Source organism: Equus asinus, chromosome 20 (genome assembly GCF_041296235.1).
Source record: "Equus asinus isolate D_3611 breed Donkey chromosome 20, EquAss-T2T_v2, whole genome shotgun sequence".
NCBI classification, from domain to species: Eukaryota; Metazoa; Chordata; class Mammalia; order Perissodactyla; family Equidae; genus Equus; species Equus asinus.
The window spans coordinates 83,305,576-83,324,701 of record NC_091809.1 but is presented as its reverse complement, the minus strand read 5'-3'; the positions used below and the strand labels follow the sequence as shown (position 1 = coordinate 83,324,701).

Here is a 19,126-nt window from a genome sequence, read left to right as displayed (position 1 = left end):
AGAAGCAGAGAGTCACCTTGTTGTAGGCCAGGCTAAGGTACCTCAGCTCTGGGAAGGGCGGGGCCAGCGTCTGGTTCCTGGCCTTCAGTGACTTCACGGGAAGAACCTCGAATATGGGAGGAAGTGCACATACCTTGGTCGTCTTAGAAGGAAAAAAAAGTCAAAGTCAAAGTGCCTTGATGACAAAGAAGATGAATGCTGCCAAGGGCCAAAAGACGCTCTGTATGGAGTGTGGTAGGAAAAATGGCCATTCTAGAGAGGCTTGGCCAAAAGAGACCTCTAGGGTCATAAAGGGATATGTCACCAAGGAACCAGAGTTCTGGCTCCAAGTTCTCTGAGGTCACACGGTGAGCTAATTCTTTGGTACCCAAAGTTCCAGTTTCAAGTTCTGTAAGGCCAAAGGATAATATACCAGTGATGTAGACATCAGAGGTTCTTTGCCCCCACCTTCCACCCTCTGTCCTATAGGAAGTTATCCTGAACTGGCCCAGTTCTACAAAGTTGGGCTAAAATTTCTCCAGAAGGCAAAGGGACAGGTGCTTGCATTGTTAAGGGGACTTTTCCTAGTGAGGAGATGGAGAGGAGGATTGACATGAGCCTTAAACACCCAGTTTGATGGGCTAGCTCACATCCTATAGTGGAGGCTCTTCACTCTAGGATGAAACGAGCTAAGCCCTGAATGACTTGAGGCAGGCCTTGGGGCCTGAATGTGGCATGGTGCATCTGGGTCATTTGCAGGGTCATGGTCTCTCAGCACAACCCAGCCTGCCTCGGGGTCAACATGTTTGATCAAGCAGAAAATGGAAACTGCTGGATTAACCATGCCTAAGTCAGTTCATTCACTGATTCCTTGAGTTAGACGGGACCAAAGAAAATTACAGGGTAGATGTTAGGCTAATGACTGGGTTCAGATGAACTAGATTCTGTTCCAAGCTCCATTAATTGCTGCGTAATCTTGCAAGTCACTTAAATTTCACTTGTTTGTTCAATGAATGTTTGTGGAACACCTACTTTGGGCCAAGTATTTTGTACGGTTCTGGGGTCTAACTTGTAAAGTCACACAAGTGGGACAGGTCAGTCACGGGCAAGAGTAAAACAAAAACCAGTGATGGTGCTTGGGAAGTTACAGAACTCTCCTCTCCAGGTGATCCGAATGCAACCTCCAAGAGGCCAGAGTGGAATGTGGCAGTAGTCTGGTAAGGCAGTCTCCTCAACTGTGCCATTCCCTACTGGAGCAAGGCTATGTGAGCTGAAGGGGGCAAGTCAGACTGGAGCACAGAAAAGAAAAAGCCAGACAGTCAGGCTCAGGGGTATCTAGTACTGTCCAGGAGCATGAGTGTCTTGACCTGAGGGCACGACTGACCCTGTTGGGGACAGAGAGGGCCCTGTCTTAGAGGAGGATGCACCTGACTTTGATAGAGACCACCAAAAGTCTCAACCATCCCACTCCCCTCTACATTCTCAGATGCCAAAAAGCTGGGTTCTGAGCACTGAGCAACCTACCAATTATCTTTCACTTCTGTGGTAGACTATTTAATGGCCTCAAGGCCCTCCATCCCATATGCATACACTTTTGCATGTGACATTGATGTTCCTCCCATTCAGAGGTGGAGTCTATATCTCTCCCACCTTGAAACTTGACTGGCTGTTGTAAAATAAAGAATTTGTCTGGCCTTTGTCCTGGGTTCTTGGCACTGAGCTTCTAAAACCCTTGGAATTTCCTGAGTGATAGGAATGTCTTTGTTATTCACAACCCCTTGGATCACACCTGAGTTTATGCTAACAAGAAAACTCAGGGCAGGGGCTGGCCAGGCCAGAAAGACAACCATGTGATTTGACAGTTGGGGCTTTGAAGCAGTCTGACCTCTGAGGAGGGGAGAGGGGCTAGAGATTGAGTTCAATCATGTGGCCAATGATGTAATCAACCATGCCTATGTAATGAAACCCCAATAAAAGCTCTGGACGCTGAGGCTCAGGTGAGCTTCCTGGTTGGTAAACATAGCAGACGTGCTGGAAGGATGACACACACTGACTCCATGGGGAAAGGGCAGAGAAGCTCTGCATTGGGACTCTCCCAGACCTCACGTTATGTGTCTTTTCATTTGGCTGGTCCTGATTTGCACCCTTTATAGTAAAACTGTAATCATAAGTATAGCACTTTCCTGAGTTCTCTGAGTTGTTCTGGCAAAGTATTGAACCTGAGGGAGTCGTAGGAACTCCAGAATTTATAGCCAGTTGGTCACAAGTGCAAACGGCCTGGGGACCCCTAAACTTGAAGCTGGCATTTGAAATGAGGGCAGTCTTGGGGACTTTGCCCTTAACTTAAGGGGTCTGTGCTAACTCTGGGTGGGCAGTGACAGAACTGCTGTGCAGTATCATACTGGCCTTATGATTTGCTTTGACCAATAGAGTGTGGCTGAAGTGCCATTGCTCGAATTTCAGAGCCTTGCAATTCGCCCTTGCTCTCTTGGAACCCTGATGCCGCCATGCTGGAAAGAAGTCCAGGGTGAAAAGACCACGTAGAGATGCCAAGCCATGCCAGCAGTCCATGAGCCCAGCCCCTAGCTAACCAGCCAGCTGCATGAGTGAGCTATGCCAAAACCAGTAGAACCATTTAACCAACCCAAATAATTGTGAGAAATAATAAATTGCTATTGTTTGAAGTTAGCAACTGTTGGGTTAGGCAGCAATAGTTAACTGATATAATTTCTCACCTAGTTGTATCTGTGGGGAAGTGTTGTACTGAGCTGCCTCTCAAAGATGCATGTTGGCTAAATATGTGGTTGTACTTACCGTAAATGAATAAATCAATATCTAGGTAGTGTATCAGTCTTTGTAAGCTTGGTTAGTGAGCCTCTACCTTGAGAGAAAAACCAATTTTCTGTGCTGACAAAAATCAAGTGTCTAAGCCTGTGACACCAAGGATAAGACCCCAGTGGAGGTGCATTTGGCAAGGATCACTCGCTTTTGGGAGCTCTTGTTAGGGAGCTGCTGGGCATCATCCTGGCAGCAGCCTCAATTCAATGCCAGCTTGACCACTTGAGGCAGCAACCATTACTACTGAACAGCATCTGAGAACAAGGTAGGCCAGCCTGTTGGCTGTGCAAGGTCAGCAACCTGTCTGTCTAGTCCACTCCAGCACCACCACAGGCCAGCACAGTGCCTGGCACACAGTAGGTACTCATTATTTGTTCAATGAGTGGGCTTCCTCAGTGCGATATATATAAATGCCTCTCATGGCTCCATTAGCTTATTTTTATTTATTAAAATTAATGTTGTAACCCAAGGACACAAATATAAAACAGGCAGTTCCTACCTCTGAGGTTGAAAATCCAGGGTAAGATGAGAACACAACCTCTGAAACAAAAGAGAAACAGAACAAACGTTGGTGACAGCATGGACTGACTCCCAGAGAGGCCAGAGTCTGAGTCTGCCACCCACTGTGTACAGCAGGGTGCCTCCTAGAGGGGGTCCTCAGCTCCACTGCTAACTGGGAAGAGGAGCTGGCTGTGACATCTGTCAGATAATAATCCCTTTGAACTTAGAATAAAATCCAAACTCCTTGGCCAGGCCTCTGAGGTCCTGCCTGATCTGGCCCCTGCCTACTTCTCCAACCTTATCTCATGCTGCCCTGACCCTTACTCACTCCATTTCAGCCACACTGACCTTCTTTCTGACTTGGCAACAGGCAAGCTCTTTGTAGCCTCAGAACTACTGGGCAGTCAGTATTGATCAAAGGCAAACCAACTGAAGAGAGCGATGGATATAAAAGATATTCTGTCAGAGGATTTGAAAATACTGTGTGTTATATTAGTAGAAACAGAATGTGTTAAGAAAATGAATTCAGGAGAGATACCAGCAACGTGGTAGTAAGGAAGAGGCTGCAGAGTGATCTCACTCCTGGGACTATTAGAATGAGGTGAGCCAATAAACAGATGAGTTCAACCTAATAAAGAACAGCCTCTGCTGGGACTGGATCCTGTGCAGGCATCACTCACCTGTGCCCTGGAAGACCACATGGCATAAACAACTTCCTCTACGACAAGGGTCTAGAAAGGAGTTTGGGAAAGGTTTGTGCAAGGAACAAAGGAGTCAGCAGGAGGATGGGCCATGACTGCAAGTGTGGGTGCTAAGCAGTGATCCCCTGGAGAGACAGAGCCCCATATGTGGAGAGATGAGCTGCAGTCCACTCGGCCTGAACGCATGTCCCACCCCTCCCCAAAGTCTCAGGAAGCAGCCCCAGAAACCAGAACTGCATCCCAAGCTTCTGATTGGATAATGTTCAACAAGAAGATGGACAATCAAGAATCTCCTAATATTTGAGGAAAATTAACACTATGAAAAAAAGCCATGAAATATACAAGACAGAAGAACTAGGATGGGAAAAAATCCCACAGTTTATTTAACAGAAAGAATAAAGACTTTAAAATAGAATAATTGGTATCCTCTGAGGAATTCAAAAGGCTATTTCATTCAAAAAACAAAAGCAGGTTATTATGGAAGAGAAGCTATTAACAATTCTGTGATTTTAAAATATGACAATCAAATAAGATATTTAAATGTGCTGGACAGAAAAACAGACCCAGCTGAAGAGCTAATTCATAAAATGGAAGACTGAGCTGAGAGACTCTCTCAGAATGCAGTACAAAATGGCAAAGAAATAAAAAGGAATAGAAGATAGATCCAAAACTTTCAGCATCTGATGGCATTTCAGATGGAGGCTACAAAGAGAATGAAAAGGGGAAAAGAAAATTTCTCCAAGATGAAGGAGACCACACATTTTTGATGGGAAGAACCCTTGAGGTACTTGACAGCATAAACAAAAGAGAGCTGCATACGTAGATGCATCTTAGCAAAATTTCCAAAGGACAAAAGGGAAATCTTAGGAGATTCCAGACAGCAAAAATAGGTTTCCTACAGAGATGAGAATCAGATTGGCATCAGACTTCTCTTTGGCAACAATGAATCTAGAGGGCAATGGAGTAATATCTTCAAAGTTTTAAAGGAAAATTATTTTAAGCATAGAATTCTCTATTCAAGCAAATTAGTATTCAAGTATGACAACAAAATAAAAGTAATTTTGGATATTTTAGGGACTCAGAAAATCTACCACATGCAAACCTTCTTTGAGAGAATCATTCAAACAGCAAAATGAAAAGCAACACAAAACAGGAAACTATCTTTGTGACTCTGAGAAAGGGAGATACTTCTTAAATAAGAACACAAAGGCATAAAGCATAGGGTAAAATTGGATAGATTTGGTGTTACGGGCTGAATTGTGTCCCCCCCAATTCTTATGTTCAAGTCCTAACCCCCAGTATCTCAGAATGTGACTGTATTTGGAGAGAGGGTTTTTAAAGAGGTAATTAAAGTTAAATGAGGTCATTAAGATGAGCCCTAATCCAAAGTGAATGGTCTTCTTATAAGAAGAGGAGATTAGGACACAGAAAACACAGAGGGATGACTGCGTGAGGACACAGCAAGAAGGTGGCCATCTGTAAGCCAAGGAGAGAGGCCTCTGAAGAAGCTAAACCTGCCAACAGCTTGACCTTGGACTTCTAGTCTTCAGAACTGTGAGAAAATAAATTTCTGTTCTTTAAGCCACCCAGTCTGTGGGTTTTTTTTATGGCAGCCCTAGGAAACTAATATATTTGGCTAAATCGAAATTAAGAATTTCTCTTCAAAATGTGATCTAGACCATTATAAAGTTAATAGTCAGGTAATGACAGAATAAAAGACATTTAAGACGTTAAAACTGTCAAGGGATATTAAATGAAAATTCATAGAAGTTGAAAACCAAATGGCTAAGAAAAATGAAGGAATGCTTAACATCACCAGTAATTAGAAAAACACAAATTAACATAATGAAATATCACTTTATACCTACCAGAATAACAAAACTTAGAAAATTAGAAAGTTGGGTAACACTAAGTGTTGGCAAGGGCGTAGGGAAATAGGAACCCTAACATACTACTAGTGTGTATGTCCACTAGACCCGCCATTTTGAAGAACAATCAGGTGGCACTTATTCAAACTATGTATGTAGACACCCTGTCATCCATCACTCCCACTCCTAGGTAAATATTCCAGAAAAACACTGGCACAGGGGTTAATGTAAGAGATATACACAAGGTTGTTCACTGCAGCACTATTTGTGGTAACAGAGAGTTGTAGGCAACCTATGTGTCCATCAGCAAGGGAATAGACCACAAATGTGGATAGAGCATAGTGTGGGATATGAAGCATTAATTAAAAGCAAGGAACTAGATGGGTATACAGCAACATGGAAAAATCTTAAAATAGTGTTGGGCAAAAAAAATGAAGTAGCAGAATGAGTTCAACAGCATATTACAATTATATAATTACAAACACATTACCCACAAAATAATATATATTTTACAAAGATACATATATCTATGAAAATATATCCAGCACAAGAAGAGATATTTATATGAACATGGGAAATGGGAATAAGGATTAAGGATGAAGAAAAAAAAATAAAATAGGGCAAGAGGAGCTTTGCATAGACTAACACACTGCACCATGCCCTGAGTTGTGTTACTAACTCAACTCTCTGCTTCGAAGTTATACAAACACACACATGACAAGGAATCTAAGAAGGAGGAAAACTGGAGTTACGAGCAGCTATGACAAGGAAACACTAACAGTTTAATCTCTCAGTGTAAAAAATTGTTGATGCATAATTAAAAAAATTAAAACCAACTCAAATTATTAAGGTTTATTACATTAAGGGAAGTGACAGGGGTACAGTGGAATAGATAAACACGTTAAGATTTTTTTCTTATTAAAGAGGAAAGTTTGGATTTGGTTGGTTCTAGGTATTGATAGACAAAAGTGAGTTTAAACATGTGGATTAAAATTTTTAAGGTAATCATTAGAAATAGAAATGAGATGTGCAACTTTAACAACTGGAGGAAAAAGTGGAATTGAGGGAAAACTCAATTGGTGCCCACAAAAAGGCAAAAAAGAAGGAAAAAAAGCATGGTAAATAGAAAACATGAATTACTGATGGTAGAAATAAGTCAAAACGTATCAACATTCACCATGTGAGTGAGTTAAATTCTTATATTAAAAGAAAAAGATCCATATTGGGAAAAATAAGGATTATATTGTTTTTGAGATATCCTAAAATCAATATTCATATCAAATAAAATGGAAGCCCAGGCCAAGGCCAAAAGTATGAATAAGACAAAGTGGAGTGTTTTACAGTGATTAAAAGACACAATCTACCAAGATAATAGTCATGAACATAACAACAGGGAACTGAACCAACTTAATAGTAAAAACTGCCAGAAATGCAAGGAGATACAAATCCACAACAGAGGTAAGAGACTTTAATACACCTGTTTCTGAAGTTAACAAACCAAGCAGACACAAACATAATCTTAGGGGAAATCTGAATAACATGATTGTGCCAATTACGAAAGCTATTACTTTTTACTGCCAAACCTACCCTTCTCTATTCTGCTGTGCGATGCTGGAGCTGGGGCTCTGAAAACCATGTTTCTGCTTTGCCAGCTGGTTTCTGTTAGACCCTGACAGCAGTGGGTGCTGCTACAGGGAGACTGTAAAGCCGGAAGAGGAAGAAGGGGCTTGCTTTCCCTGGGGGTTTCCCCTGGGTTTCCTGTCTGTGATTCCCACGAATGTCACCGGAGTACCGTTACTTCACCCCAGCTTCAGCAAGTCCTTCCCCAGCCGCAGCTGAATCCAGTTTGCATTTTCCAACCTTTATAAACCAGCTTAGTTTTAACTCCCTCACAGATACCAGCACCAACTGGCCAGTATTCTCGCCTCAGCGAGCAGGGTCTCAGCTCCACAAGGCCCATCTGAACTCAGAGCTACCAGCAGTCAAGCAGCGTCTCCTCCTCAGAGGTCTAAGTTTCAGCTCTAAGGGGCTTCTCCTTCAAGCTTCTACATTTTAATAATTCCAACCTCTTCCCACAAAGAAAACTCCAGGCTCAGATGGCTTCATGGTAAGTTCTTCCAAAATTTAAGGAAGGAATAATATCAATCTTCTACAAACTTTCCCAGGAAACAGAAAAAGAGTGAACACTTCCAAACTCATTTTATCCTAACAAGAACATGATAACAAAGGAAACTAACACACCCACATATCTCCCGAACACAGATTCAAAAATCCTTGACAAAATATCAGCAAGTTAAATCCAGTAATACACATCATGACCAAGTGGGGTTTATCCTGGGAATGCAAGGCTAAAATCAGTGTAATTAACCATACTAATAGGTTAAAAAAGAGAAATCACATTACCATCTCAACAGATGCAGAAAAAGCATCTGACAAAATTCAATACCCATTCATAACAGAACTCTCAGCAAACTAGGAACAGAAGGAAATGTCTTTAATCTGATAAAAGGCATCTACAAAAATTTACACATCTAACTCATAATTTTGAAATACTGAAAATTTTCCCCCTGAGGTTGGGAACAACATAAGAATGTCCACTAGCACGACTTCTATTCAAGATTGTACTGGTAGTCCTAGCCAGCAAAATAAAGAAATAAAAAGGTATAAGATTAGGTGTAAGATTGGAAAAGAAGAGATAAAATGGTCCTCATTTATAGGTATCATGATCATGAACACAGATAATCCAAAAGAATGATTAAAAATGGTAAGTGAATTTAGAAAGGTTACTGGATACAAGTTCAATAGTCTATGTACTAGCAACAAACAGGTGGGAATGAAATATAAAAAAGCAATACCATTGACAATAGCATAAAAAAAAAGACCGAATACCTAGGAATAAATCTAATGAAAGAGGTGCGTGATCTCACCACTGAAGACTACAAAGCATTCTTGAGAAGAATTTTAAAAGACCTAAAAAATGGGCTATATTATTCTAATGAATTACAAAACTCAATATCGTAAAGATGTCAGTTCTCTCCAAATTGTTCTGTAGGTTCAAAGCAATTCCAATAAAAATTCCAGCAGGATTTTGTGTAGAAATTGACAAGCTGATTCTAAAATTTATATGCAAATATAAAGGCCTTATAATAGTTATAGTGATTTTGAAGAACAACAACACAGCTAGAGAACTTCACTATCAGTTATCAAAACTAGTTATAAAGCTACAGCAATTTAGACACGCACACTGTCACTTGCCTTACCACAGTGCCTCGCCTACAACTCAGTAGGGAAAAAGATAGAGTCTTTTCAATAAATGGTGCTGGGTCAATTAGATACCCATATAAAATAAAGTAAACTTTGACTCTACTTCACATCATACACAAAAATTTTAGACAGATCATACACCAAAATGTAAAAACTAAAACAATCAAGCTTCTAGAAGAAAATATCTTCATGGCTTGAGATAGGCAAAAAATTCTCGAACAGGAAATAAAAAGCACTAACCATCAAGGACTGGTGAATTGAACTTCATTAAAATTAAGAACTTCCGTTCATCAAAATTCACGATTAAGAAAATGAAAAAACAGGCCAGAGACTGGGAAAAGATTTTTATAATAAATACATCTACAAAGGACTTGTATCCAGGATATATAAAGAACTCAAACAAATCAACAAGAGATATATAACCCAATTTAAATACATGCAAAAGACTTGAATACGCACTTCCAAAAGAGGATATCAAAGTGACCCAGAAACATATGTAAACGTACTCAGCATCATTAGTCTCTTGAGAAATGCAATGAAAACGACAATGAGATACCACTACATACCTAAAAAAATAAGTAAAATTAAAAAGACTGCCATTATCAAGTATTTGTAAGGATATGGAGTAACTAGAAGTCTCATTAATATGGGAATGAAAATTGTACAACCACATTGGAAAAGTATTTTGCGGTGTCTACTTAATGCTAAACATACTTTTATGTTCTATGACCCAGCAATTCCACTCCTGGGCATATATCCAATAGAAACGAGTACTTAAGTCCACCAAAAGATTTTAAAAAATATTCATAGTAGCTTTATCCATAATAGACCCAAACTAGAAATAACCAAATGTCTATCAAGAGTAAAAAGGGTAAATAAATTATGGTATAAATGGAACAAATAGGAGAAATGAAAAAGAGTAAACTACTGATATATGCAACAACTGAATGAATCTCACAGACATAATACTGAGTGAAATAAATCGCACACAAAAGAGCACATGCTGTATGATTCCATACATGAATTTCAAATCAGGCAAAACTCATCCATGGTGACAGAGGTCAGAATGGTGATTAGTCTTGGAGGATGTACTGATTGGGAGGGTACCACATGGGATACTGGAAAAGTTCTATATTGTAATATGGGTGGTGGTTAAAAGAGTGTACAGGGCCAGCCCTGGTGGCCTAGTGGTTAAGTTTGGCATGCTCCACTTTGGTGGCTGGGGTTCGGTTCCCAGGCACAGACCTCTGCCACTCGTCAACCAGTGGCCATGCTGTGACGGCAGCTCACATACAAAACAGAAGACTGGCAACAGATGTTAGCTCAGGGTGAATCTTGCTCAGCAAAAGGAGGAACACTGGCAATGGATGTTAGCTCAGCAAGAATCCTCAGCAAAAAAAAAAAAAGAGTGTACATATGTAAAAATTCAAGTTCTACACAAGATTTCTATATTTTACTTCGTTAGTTATTCCTCAATTTAAAATAGATGCTAAAGAAAAGACCAGTGTGGTATTGGCACAGTAATAGATAACTAGACCAGTGGAGCAGAATATATAATCTAGAAATATACTCATGTATAAAGGGATTTGGGTTTATTATAAAGGTGTCATTTCTTTTCTTTTCTGCCTCTGAATGTTCCCTTTTGGATGTGATTCTTGGCACTGTGGTAGCCATCTGGGGACCTAAATGGGAACCAGCCTACAGGGACAGGCAAGAAAGCCAAGGATGGCAGAAAAGTGGATGGAAAGAACCTGAGTCCCTTGAGAACATCAATGTACCCTGGAATTAACTACCATTGGAAAGCCTTACTTCTGAGTTTCTTGTTATTTGAAATTAAAAAAAAAAAATCTACTCAATTAGATTTTAAAAGCATCTTAACTGAGAACCAGTTAGGAGCATTGAAATAATTCATGTGAGACCACCACCTCCCCAGGCCCAGGAGCTTAAGTGCAGCTGCTCCCCAGGGAGTCACAGACTTGCAGAATAAACTCTCAGAAGCTTATTCCCACCAGGGAGCTAGGGTCTCTGGAACAAGAGGCGTTACTCACCTGTCCGGTCAACATCCTTTTTCATGGGCAGTACAGTATAATCCGGTTGCTCATCTGAGGACTCAAAGATCCACGACTTGGGCTGCAGTGTGGATTTCCGGGGACTCCCCCTGCCTCCAACCCAGTCCCCCGACCCGTCTCGGAGCTGAACCTGCTGTAGGTACGGGATCCGGAAAATCCTGTTTTGGTCCAGGCTTAATTTCTTCAGTCTTCAATTAAGGAAAATGAATACAGAATCACAGCAATAATGACACATCATGGACATTTACCAAGCAACTTTAGGGAAAGAACATGGAATCATGCTTGAACACTTACTCCTCTTGTGTGACCTTGAGCCAGTGACTTACCCTCTCTGGATCTCAATATCCTTATCTCTAAATTGGGGATAATGTTTATTAACCTTTCAAGGTTCCTGTGATGATTAAAGGAGACAATGTAAATGGTCTGGCACCAAGTAGTGGTCAGTAAATGGTAGCTGAATCCAAAGGAAATTTTCTAGGGATCTAAAGTTTAACCATTTAAAAGCCAGCATTTTCATTACTTCAACCAAATAGAACTCAGCAGTTAAACTTATCTTCTGATTCTGATTTTTTTTTCTGTCTCCTCTCTCAGTGTCAGGATACTTTCTCTGGTAATATCTCCCCCTACCCTCCCTTCTCTTTGCCACTTATAATCCAGTTATCTGATCAGAAATGTCCTTATTGATGCCCCACCTGCATGGCTGAGCTCAAGTTCAGAGGGGAGAAATGACTTACCCATGGCCACACAGCAGGGATAAGTGGTGGAGCTGGGATTTAAAGCCAGGCCTTTTGGCTTCCAGAGCAGCAGTCAGGGTGTGAGCAAGGCTGGGGGTTACAGAGGGCCCTGCAGAGAGAGGCTGTGGCTTTACCTCCGGAGCCCGGCCAGGCTGGCAAAGCAATTGGGGTTGGAGAGTTCGTTGTCATCCAGCATCAGTGTCTCCAGCGCTGGGAACCTCAGGATGTACCTCTTGCTTGTCAGCGACGTTACAGATGCCTCCCTGTGCATGCAAAGATCTTGGGTAATGAGCAAGGGCAGGGGACAAGCTCCACTCTCCCCAGGAAGAAACGGAGGACGGGGAATCGATCAAGAGGCCTACCCAGCTTGGAAACTTCTCTAGGGCCCAAGAGAGGTGCCTGCAGAGAGTCACTGGAAGGTGGAATTCCCTCCCCAACTGACCCCTTCTCCAAAGGTCACTCATACGTGCAGTCTTCTGTGTGGAGAAAGGCTACACACATTCGCTGAAGGACTCAGTGAGACCAGGTTGGAGCAGGAGGGGGCACCAGTAGTGCTCATGGGAAATACCAGAGTGAACGAGACATGATCAAGTTGGGGGGAAGCACTCTGCAGGGAGAATACTGCACAACTTTGGATCAGGGCAGACTCCCGGGTATGTTGTGTCACCCCCAGGACTAGTAACCCTGAGAGCAGCAGGAGACAATGCCCTCGGCATGGACACAGCTTTGCCACGGAGTGGGCCAAGGCAGGCTGGCCGCGGTGAGGCCCTCCTCTAAGGTGACTTCACAAAACTCACACATCAGTAAGGAGATGAAAAATCTCTTTTTAAACCCAAACTCTTGCAGACTCCCAGGAACACCCAAGAGTAGAATTTAACAGGCCGAGGTCCTGAATCACACAGGTGGGGCAGGAAGAACTGGTGGCATTTTAGGTACTACCATTAATGTGACCTCATTTGTGTTCCCAGGTGGATGAGGCCTAGGTAATTCTTTTTAAGTACACAAAGGCAGATGACTCAAATCATGTTTTCATTCCTCCCGCCAACTCCATCCCTTCCACACGCCCAAATAAATACATCAACATCCAGTCACAGATAGATATACATACATATAAACCACAAATGTGCATACAACAAGAGGAAGGGAAAGAAACATTTCTTCAGAGCCTACTGCATTCTTGGCACTGTCTTAGGTGTTTCATATATATCATCTCTGAACAGCACTGGGGAGGACAGGGATTATCTCCTTTCCAGATGAGGAAACTCAAACTCAGAGTGACTCGCCTGAAGTCTTATAGGTAGAAAGTGGTAGAGCTCAAACTTGACTCAGAACCCTAGGCTCTTTCCTGCAGCACCCACCTCTCACATCATTTCTTCAAGCCCCATGTGGATTAAAGCATGGGGAGATGGAAAAGTAGCTATTGCCTGGGCCAGAGAGAGTGTGACGAAAGTACGCAGTGCGTTCAAAAGTCACAAAGGCCTGTAGCAATACATCTGAAGTCAGGAATATTTCAGAGGTAAATATAGAGAGGGTATATAGTCCTTCACTTATTCATTCACATTCATGAATTTCTTTAACGGACACTTATGGAGCCAGATACTGGGAATAAAAAGAGAAAAAGAAGACATCCCTCACCTCAAGGTGCTTATAGTCTTGCGAAGGAGGTGGACACACTGCACGCAGTGGGACAAATGCTGTAACAGAGGCAGGCACAAAGCTTGGTGGGAGTCACCCACTCTAGTGGGGAGGACTCAGGAAAGGCAATGTTTAAGCTAAACCATGAAGAATGGAGAGAGAATTTGCTGTGTTCTTAACCACTGTGAGAGAGGAAGAGGAACACAGAGAAAAACCATTCCCTTGTGGCTGGAGCTATAATGACTTTAGAAGCTCTGGGCAGTCATGTTTCCCATCATGGGGTCCAGAGAGACACAGGCAGTTCACCTGTAAAGAAAAACGGGGTGAGGCTCAGAGAGGAGCAGCTGCGAGAGCTGAGAGAAAACTTCCGGGTTGCTCCCTAATGCTCAGGACCCACATCCAGTAGGTCCCTATGGCATGACCATAAGATGCCCCAATGTTCTTATAGCAAACCTCTCCTTTTTGTTACTCTAATACTGAGGGACTTCTGTAGATTAGAACCATGGCAGGTGTGACTAAAAAAGGCACAGGTCAGACACAGTTTCAGAAAGAGCCCAGGCAGTGTGTGGGGAACAGGCTTGACATCCAAAGACTAGAGACACTCAGCAGAGAAGGAATGAAGCCTTTAGTCCATGGTATTTGAAGGTCACAGACGACTCTTTTCCTCCTCCTAAAAGGACCAACTTTCATACACTGAATTACAGGAGGGTGCCCCGAAGCTCTGCTGATTTATAATTAATTGACCAATCTTAATTTTACTCCAAGAAATACAAAACAACGAAGAATAAGCCTTCAGAATGTTTCTCCTAAACTCCATAATAGAGAAGCTGGCTCTGTCCTGTCTCTTGTGCCAAGTTATAGTGCTTTCCCTTTTAAAAGTTTCCCCTTAATTATAACATAGAAAAGTTTCATTCTGCCTCTAAAAGAGATGCCTTAAAATAGTGGGACATCCAACAGGTGGATGAGGAGGACAAGACGCAAGGCTTCAGAGGAAAGCACCAGGCTCCTCCACTGAGCCTTTCCCACAGCAGTTTTTGGAGAAGAGCGCTTTGAAATGGCAGGAATCTGTTAGTAGTGGATTTCCAGCTGTTTCAAGTGGTGCTATTTTTATTATACCTTCTCTTGGCAAAAAAAAAAATTAATATCATGTAAAATCTGATAGATTTAACTTAATTTTTTTAGAAGCTAAGAGTATGACCCAGTGGTTGGATTCAGGAATGTGTGAATATTAGAAGCATATTAGAAGCAGCACAGGCGTGAGGATCAGGAGCCCTGGGCTCTGATTCTGGTGCTGCTGCTGCTCTGTTTGCTGTGTGACTGCTAGGTGGTGTCAAGCATCTCTGGGCCTAGTCAGTTCCTCTATCTACATGATGAAAGAGGATTTCTTTTACTTTACATTCTAAGACTTTGGATTAGGCTAAAAATAATGCTCAACAGACTGAACCAAGGGCTGTGGCAAACAAGACGAAATTTAGCAAGCTCTGTCTGTTCAAATGTTAATCAGCTTCTGTGATAAGATACAGACAATCCAGCACGCAAACACAGGATGAGGGCTTAAGACGAGTGTAACACACGGCTCAATAGCTTGCTTGTGTAAAACAGGACTTACAATGTGGCTGCTAAAAAGCTAGTGCTTTTCCAGGTGGCATCATTAGGAATACAGTGATTAAAAAAGGAGGTAACGGTCCCTCTCTGCTCTGTGCTGGTCAAGCCTGAGACAGTCGACTTATGTGGTCCAAGGTGGAAAGGGGATAGGCCTAATGGGAGAGCCAAAGTATCAGACGTCAGTCAAAACAAGTAAGAGAGCAGTCTAAAGATGGAGGAGGTCAAATATGACCCCCTTAACTCACTCAGACAGAGATAATAGAGTCATCTATCCAGAAATGGAGATGCGAACGTTCAGAACAGGTGCGGTGTATTGTGAAATAGAAAAAAGTGAAGAGAAAAGAGGCTAGAGAAGTAGGCAGTCAGGTCATGAAAAGCCTCGTGATCAACGTTAGTGGAGTTTATCTTTAGAACCCTGGGAAGCTGCTGAAGGACCTTACGCAGGGTGGTGATAGAACCAGATGTGCATTTTAGAAACATCACTCTGGCTGATGGTAAGGAGGATGGGTTGGGAGGTGAGAAACTGGAGGCTGACATCAAACAGGAGGATAACAGAAATGGGAAGTACAAGTCACAGCATCAGGTGACTGAATGGATGGGGTACAGGGGGAATTCAAGCTGATGCCCAGGTTTCTAGCCTGGACAACTGCACAGCAGATGCACAGCAGCGCCTGTCACCGTGGGCAGGGACACAGGAAGAGGAGATTTTGGAATGGGCGTGTGTGTGATGAGTTTGGCATGATAAGTTGGGTATACGGACTTCTAGTTCAGAAGACAGAGGTGAGGTAGAGAAATACCTAAGACTTGGGAAAGGATGAGACTACTAAGAAAGAGTATAAAGATAAAAAAAAAACCAAAACAGTGGGTTGAGAGTGGACTACTGAGGATCACCAACACTGAAGAGGTGGGCAGAAGAGGAATCCACAGAGGACAGTGAATGTGGACAGATGAGGCCTCCTAGCCTTCAAAGCACAATGACTTCAACTGACACTCTGATGTAAGCAGGAGCACATTTTATTCTCCCCACCTTATATGCAAAGAAATAGAAGTGTAGAGTGGTGGCATTTGCTTTACTTTATGTAACAACCCTTTCTACTGAAAACAACTAGACTGGTGAATGAAATATAAAAAGAAAAAAGATCTATCATTTAAAAACATGTCAGAGATGTCAAAACAGTAAGGAAGTAGTATGTCAAAATCTAAAATCAAGAGACAGAAACTGAGCACAAGAAGCCACCTTTGCCTTGAGGACATTTGCTGATCTTGTTGAAACAGACGGTGGAGCACGTAATTGGAGACCCCCAGGTGAATCTGGGATCCTAAAGAGATATACCCTCAGGAGAGACTGAACCAGAACTAAACCCATTCTCCTCAGCCCAGGGCCAGGGGATAACTGCCTTGGAGTGAACAGAGAAGGAGAGCGGGGCAGGGCAGGCTGGTCCTCTTGCAAAACTGCAGCCCAAATTCATATCATCAGAAACTATCCAGCTAGTTTAGTTTAGTTTAAAATGGTTCCATACTGATTGCCCCTCGGCACCTGGCCAAAATAAATGGAAAGGTTCATGGTACTGCAGACTAAATACCGTGGGCCAACTCTCCCCTGAGTGAAAGCTAGAAAATCCAGACAAAATCAATGTATTTAAAACAATCTTCTTCAAGGCATCTGGGAGCTAACAAGCTGTGAAAAATTGGGGGGCCAAGATTTGGGAGAAGGAGGAAACCAAAAGGGGTTCATGCAATATTTTGGGCCATTTTCCCCTAGGGCTGTCTGCTGACTCCGAAGTAGCAGAAAGGCTGAGAAGCTGAGCAGAGATTCTGACAACTTGCTAGTCCGGGGGCCAAAAACTGGAGTCCAGTGCGTGCCGCAGAAGGGGAGCCCTGATAACCTGCCCTTGCTTCAAGTTAGGACATTGAAGGACTAAATCCTACGAGAAAGTGTGAACTGGAGACAGTGTGGTGCTTGCAGAGACCGAAGACTAGCTTCAAACAACTTTAATTTCTATAACTGAATTAAGATGATTTGGAATTGTTAGCGATCTATACAATCAAAAAACTCTAGATCTGGTGAGGAAAAAAAGTGATTTGAGTTCCCAAAAGGGAGAGTCATGGCCTCTCATTCAGTTTCCTAACTATTTACATTTAAATTAAAACTAATTAAACTTAAAACTAAAAATTCAGTTCCCCAGTCACACTAACCACATTTCAAGCGCTCAATATGACTAGTGGCTACTATGTCGGACATGCAGATATAGAACATTTCCAGCATTGTAGAAAGTGCTGGTGAACCAGTGCTAAACTAGGACTTTCTAGAGGATTACTAGACAATGTCAGACAATATCTGCAAATTAGTGCTAATGTCTGGAGATATGAAAAGCACAGTGGTCTATCACTCAAATTTGGGGATTACGAAGGCCAGACAGATGGAAGAATGGAAATTTAGCTTGTGAATGGACTCAGTGAAGTCATAAACCCACTTTGTGGTTATCTCCCCAGCTCCTGAATGTATAATTACTACAGACATACTAAGCAACTGACAGAATAACTACATTTGTTTACTGACCCACAAAGTGAGAGCTATTATAGTAGGAAGGGCCAAATTGAAGCCCCAGGAATTTTGCTTCTACAACAGTAAACCAAAAATAATTCTCCATCCCTGAGGTAACTGCAGAAATTACTGCCATCACTAAAGACTAGAAAGGTACAAAGATAATGAGTCCTCTGACATTCCTGTTTAACTTGTTTATCTGGCTTGTGCAGAAGACAGGTCTTGAAGAATGATTTTAGATTACTGTGAGCTTAATCCAGTGGTGATTCCAATTTCAGCTGCTGTTCCATATGTGAACTCTTCTCATGATAGCAAATCAACACAGCCCCTGGGACTTGTGATAAAGCTAAGGACCTGTGAAATGTTTCTTTCTCTTTATCAATGAATGAGAATTCCCAGAAGCAGTCTGCTTTTGCCTGACAGGCACAACAGTACACCTCTATCCTCTTCTCTCAGGGCTGTATCAACTCTATAGCCCTATCATAACCTATTACACAGGGGTCTTGATTACTTTGGTATTCCACAGAACATCACGTTGATTGGACCTGATGGGCGGGAAGATGCAAATACTCTAGATACCTTAGTAAGATAGGTGTGTGCCACAGAATGGAGGTAAACTCCTCCAAAATTCAAGAAACTGCCACCTTGATTAATTTCCTTGATGTGGAGCATGCTGGAATATGCCTCCAATGTGAAAGACAGAATCCTTCGCTTTGTACTGCCTGTTACTAAGAAAAAGGCATAACGCTTTGTTGGCCTTTTTGGATTTTGGAAGCTGCACATAAAGCATTTGTGCTGTCCTGATCCATTTACTGAGTAGCCCATAGGCTGCTAGTTTTGTGTGGGGCGCAGAGCAAGACAAGGCTGTGCAGCAGGTCCAACTGTACTGCAAGTTGCTTTCTGGGCATTATGTCACTAGGCATATGACTCAGCAGGTCCAACTGGGCTCTAAATGCCTAAGGCAAATAGGCGTGCTGTATAGATAGGGGTGCTGAAACCATCCATCCTGGTTTTCAAGGACAGTCTGAGTTTTCACCTGTTATCCCAAAATAATTAATAGTATTCCATTTCCTTCTCAACTACGTCCTGGCTCAGATGATAAGTTACAGGGTCACTCTATGAATACAGCCTTTTGTAGGCACCAATTACAGAATCATCTCTGAGCAAAGCTATGCTCTATTATGCAGATAAATATTTTCCTTTTGACAGTTTCTGGCTTACTACTGAGTGATGGAAGAGACCGAATATCTGACCACACTAAGTGACCACACGACCTGAGCTGTTCACCACGGACTGAATGTGCAGCAGGACTCCCGCATCAAGTGAAAGCAGGACTGGAGATCGGACTCAAGCAAACCTGGAAGAGGTCCCTGAATGAAGACCCCTC

At 42.3% G+C, this 19,126-nt stretch overlaps 1 protein-coding gene across 15 annotated transcripts in view; it reads right to left on the bottom strand.

Moving 5' to 3' along the window:
* The window catches only part of XRRA1 (X-ray radiation resistance associated 1), a 65,326-nt gene that overhangs the window by 22,982 nt on the left and 23,218 nt on the right, over nucleotides 1-19,126 (bottom strand). For 8 of the 15 annotated variants that reach the window (XM_070490694.1, XM_070490692.1, XM_070490696.1 and 5 more), the window contains 4 exons: nucleotides 12,089-12,217; nucleotides 11,200-11,408; nucleotides 3,317-3,357; nucleotides 17-142 (listed from right to left, as the gene is read on the bottom strand). In XM_070490694.1, coding sequence (XP_070346795.1) covers nucleotides 17-142; nucleotides 3,317-3,357; nucleotides 11,200-11,408; nucleotides 12,089-12,217 — 505 coding nt within the window. Of the gene's footprint in view, nucleotides 1-16; nucleotides 143-3,316; nucleotides 3,358-11,199; nucleotides 12,218-13,589; nucleotides 13,864-19,126 lie in introns of those variants that run through there. The other 7 variants (XM_070490693.1, XM_070490697.1, XM_070490702.1 and 4 more) reach the window with 6 other exon arrangements.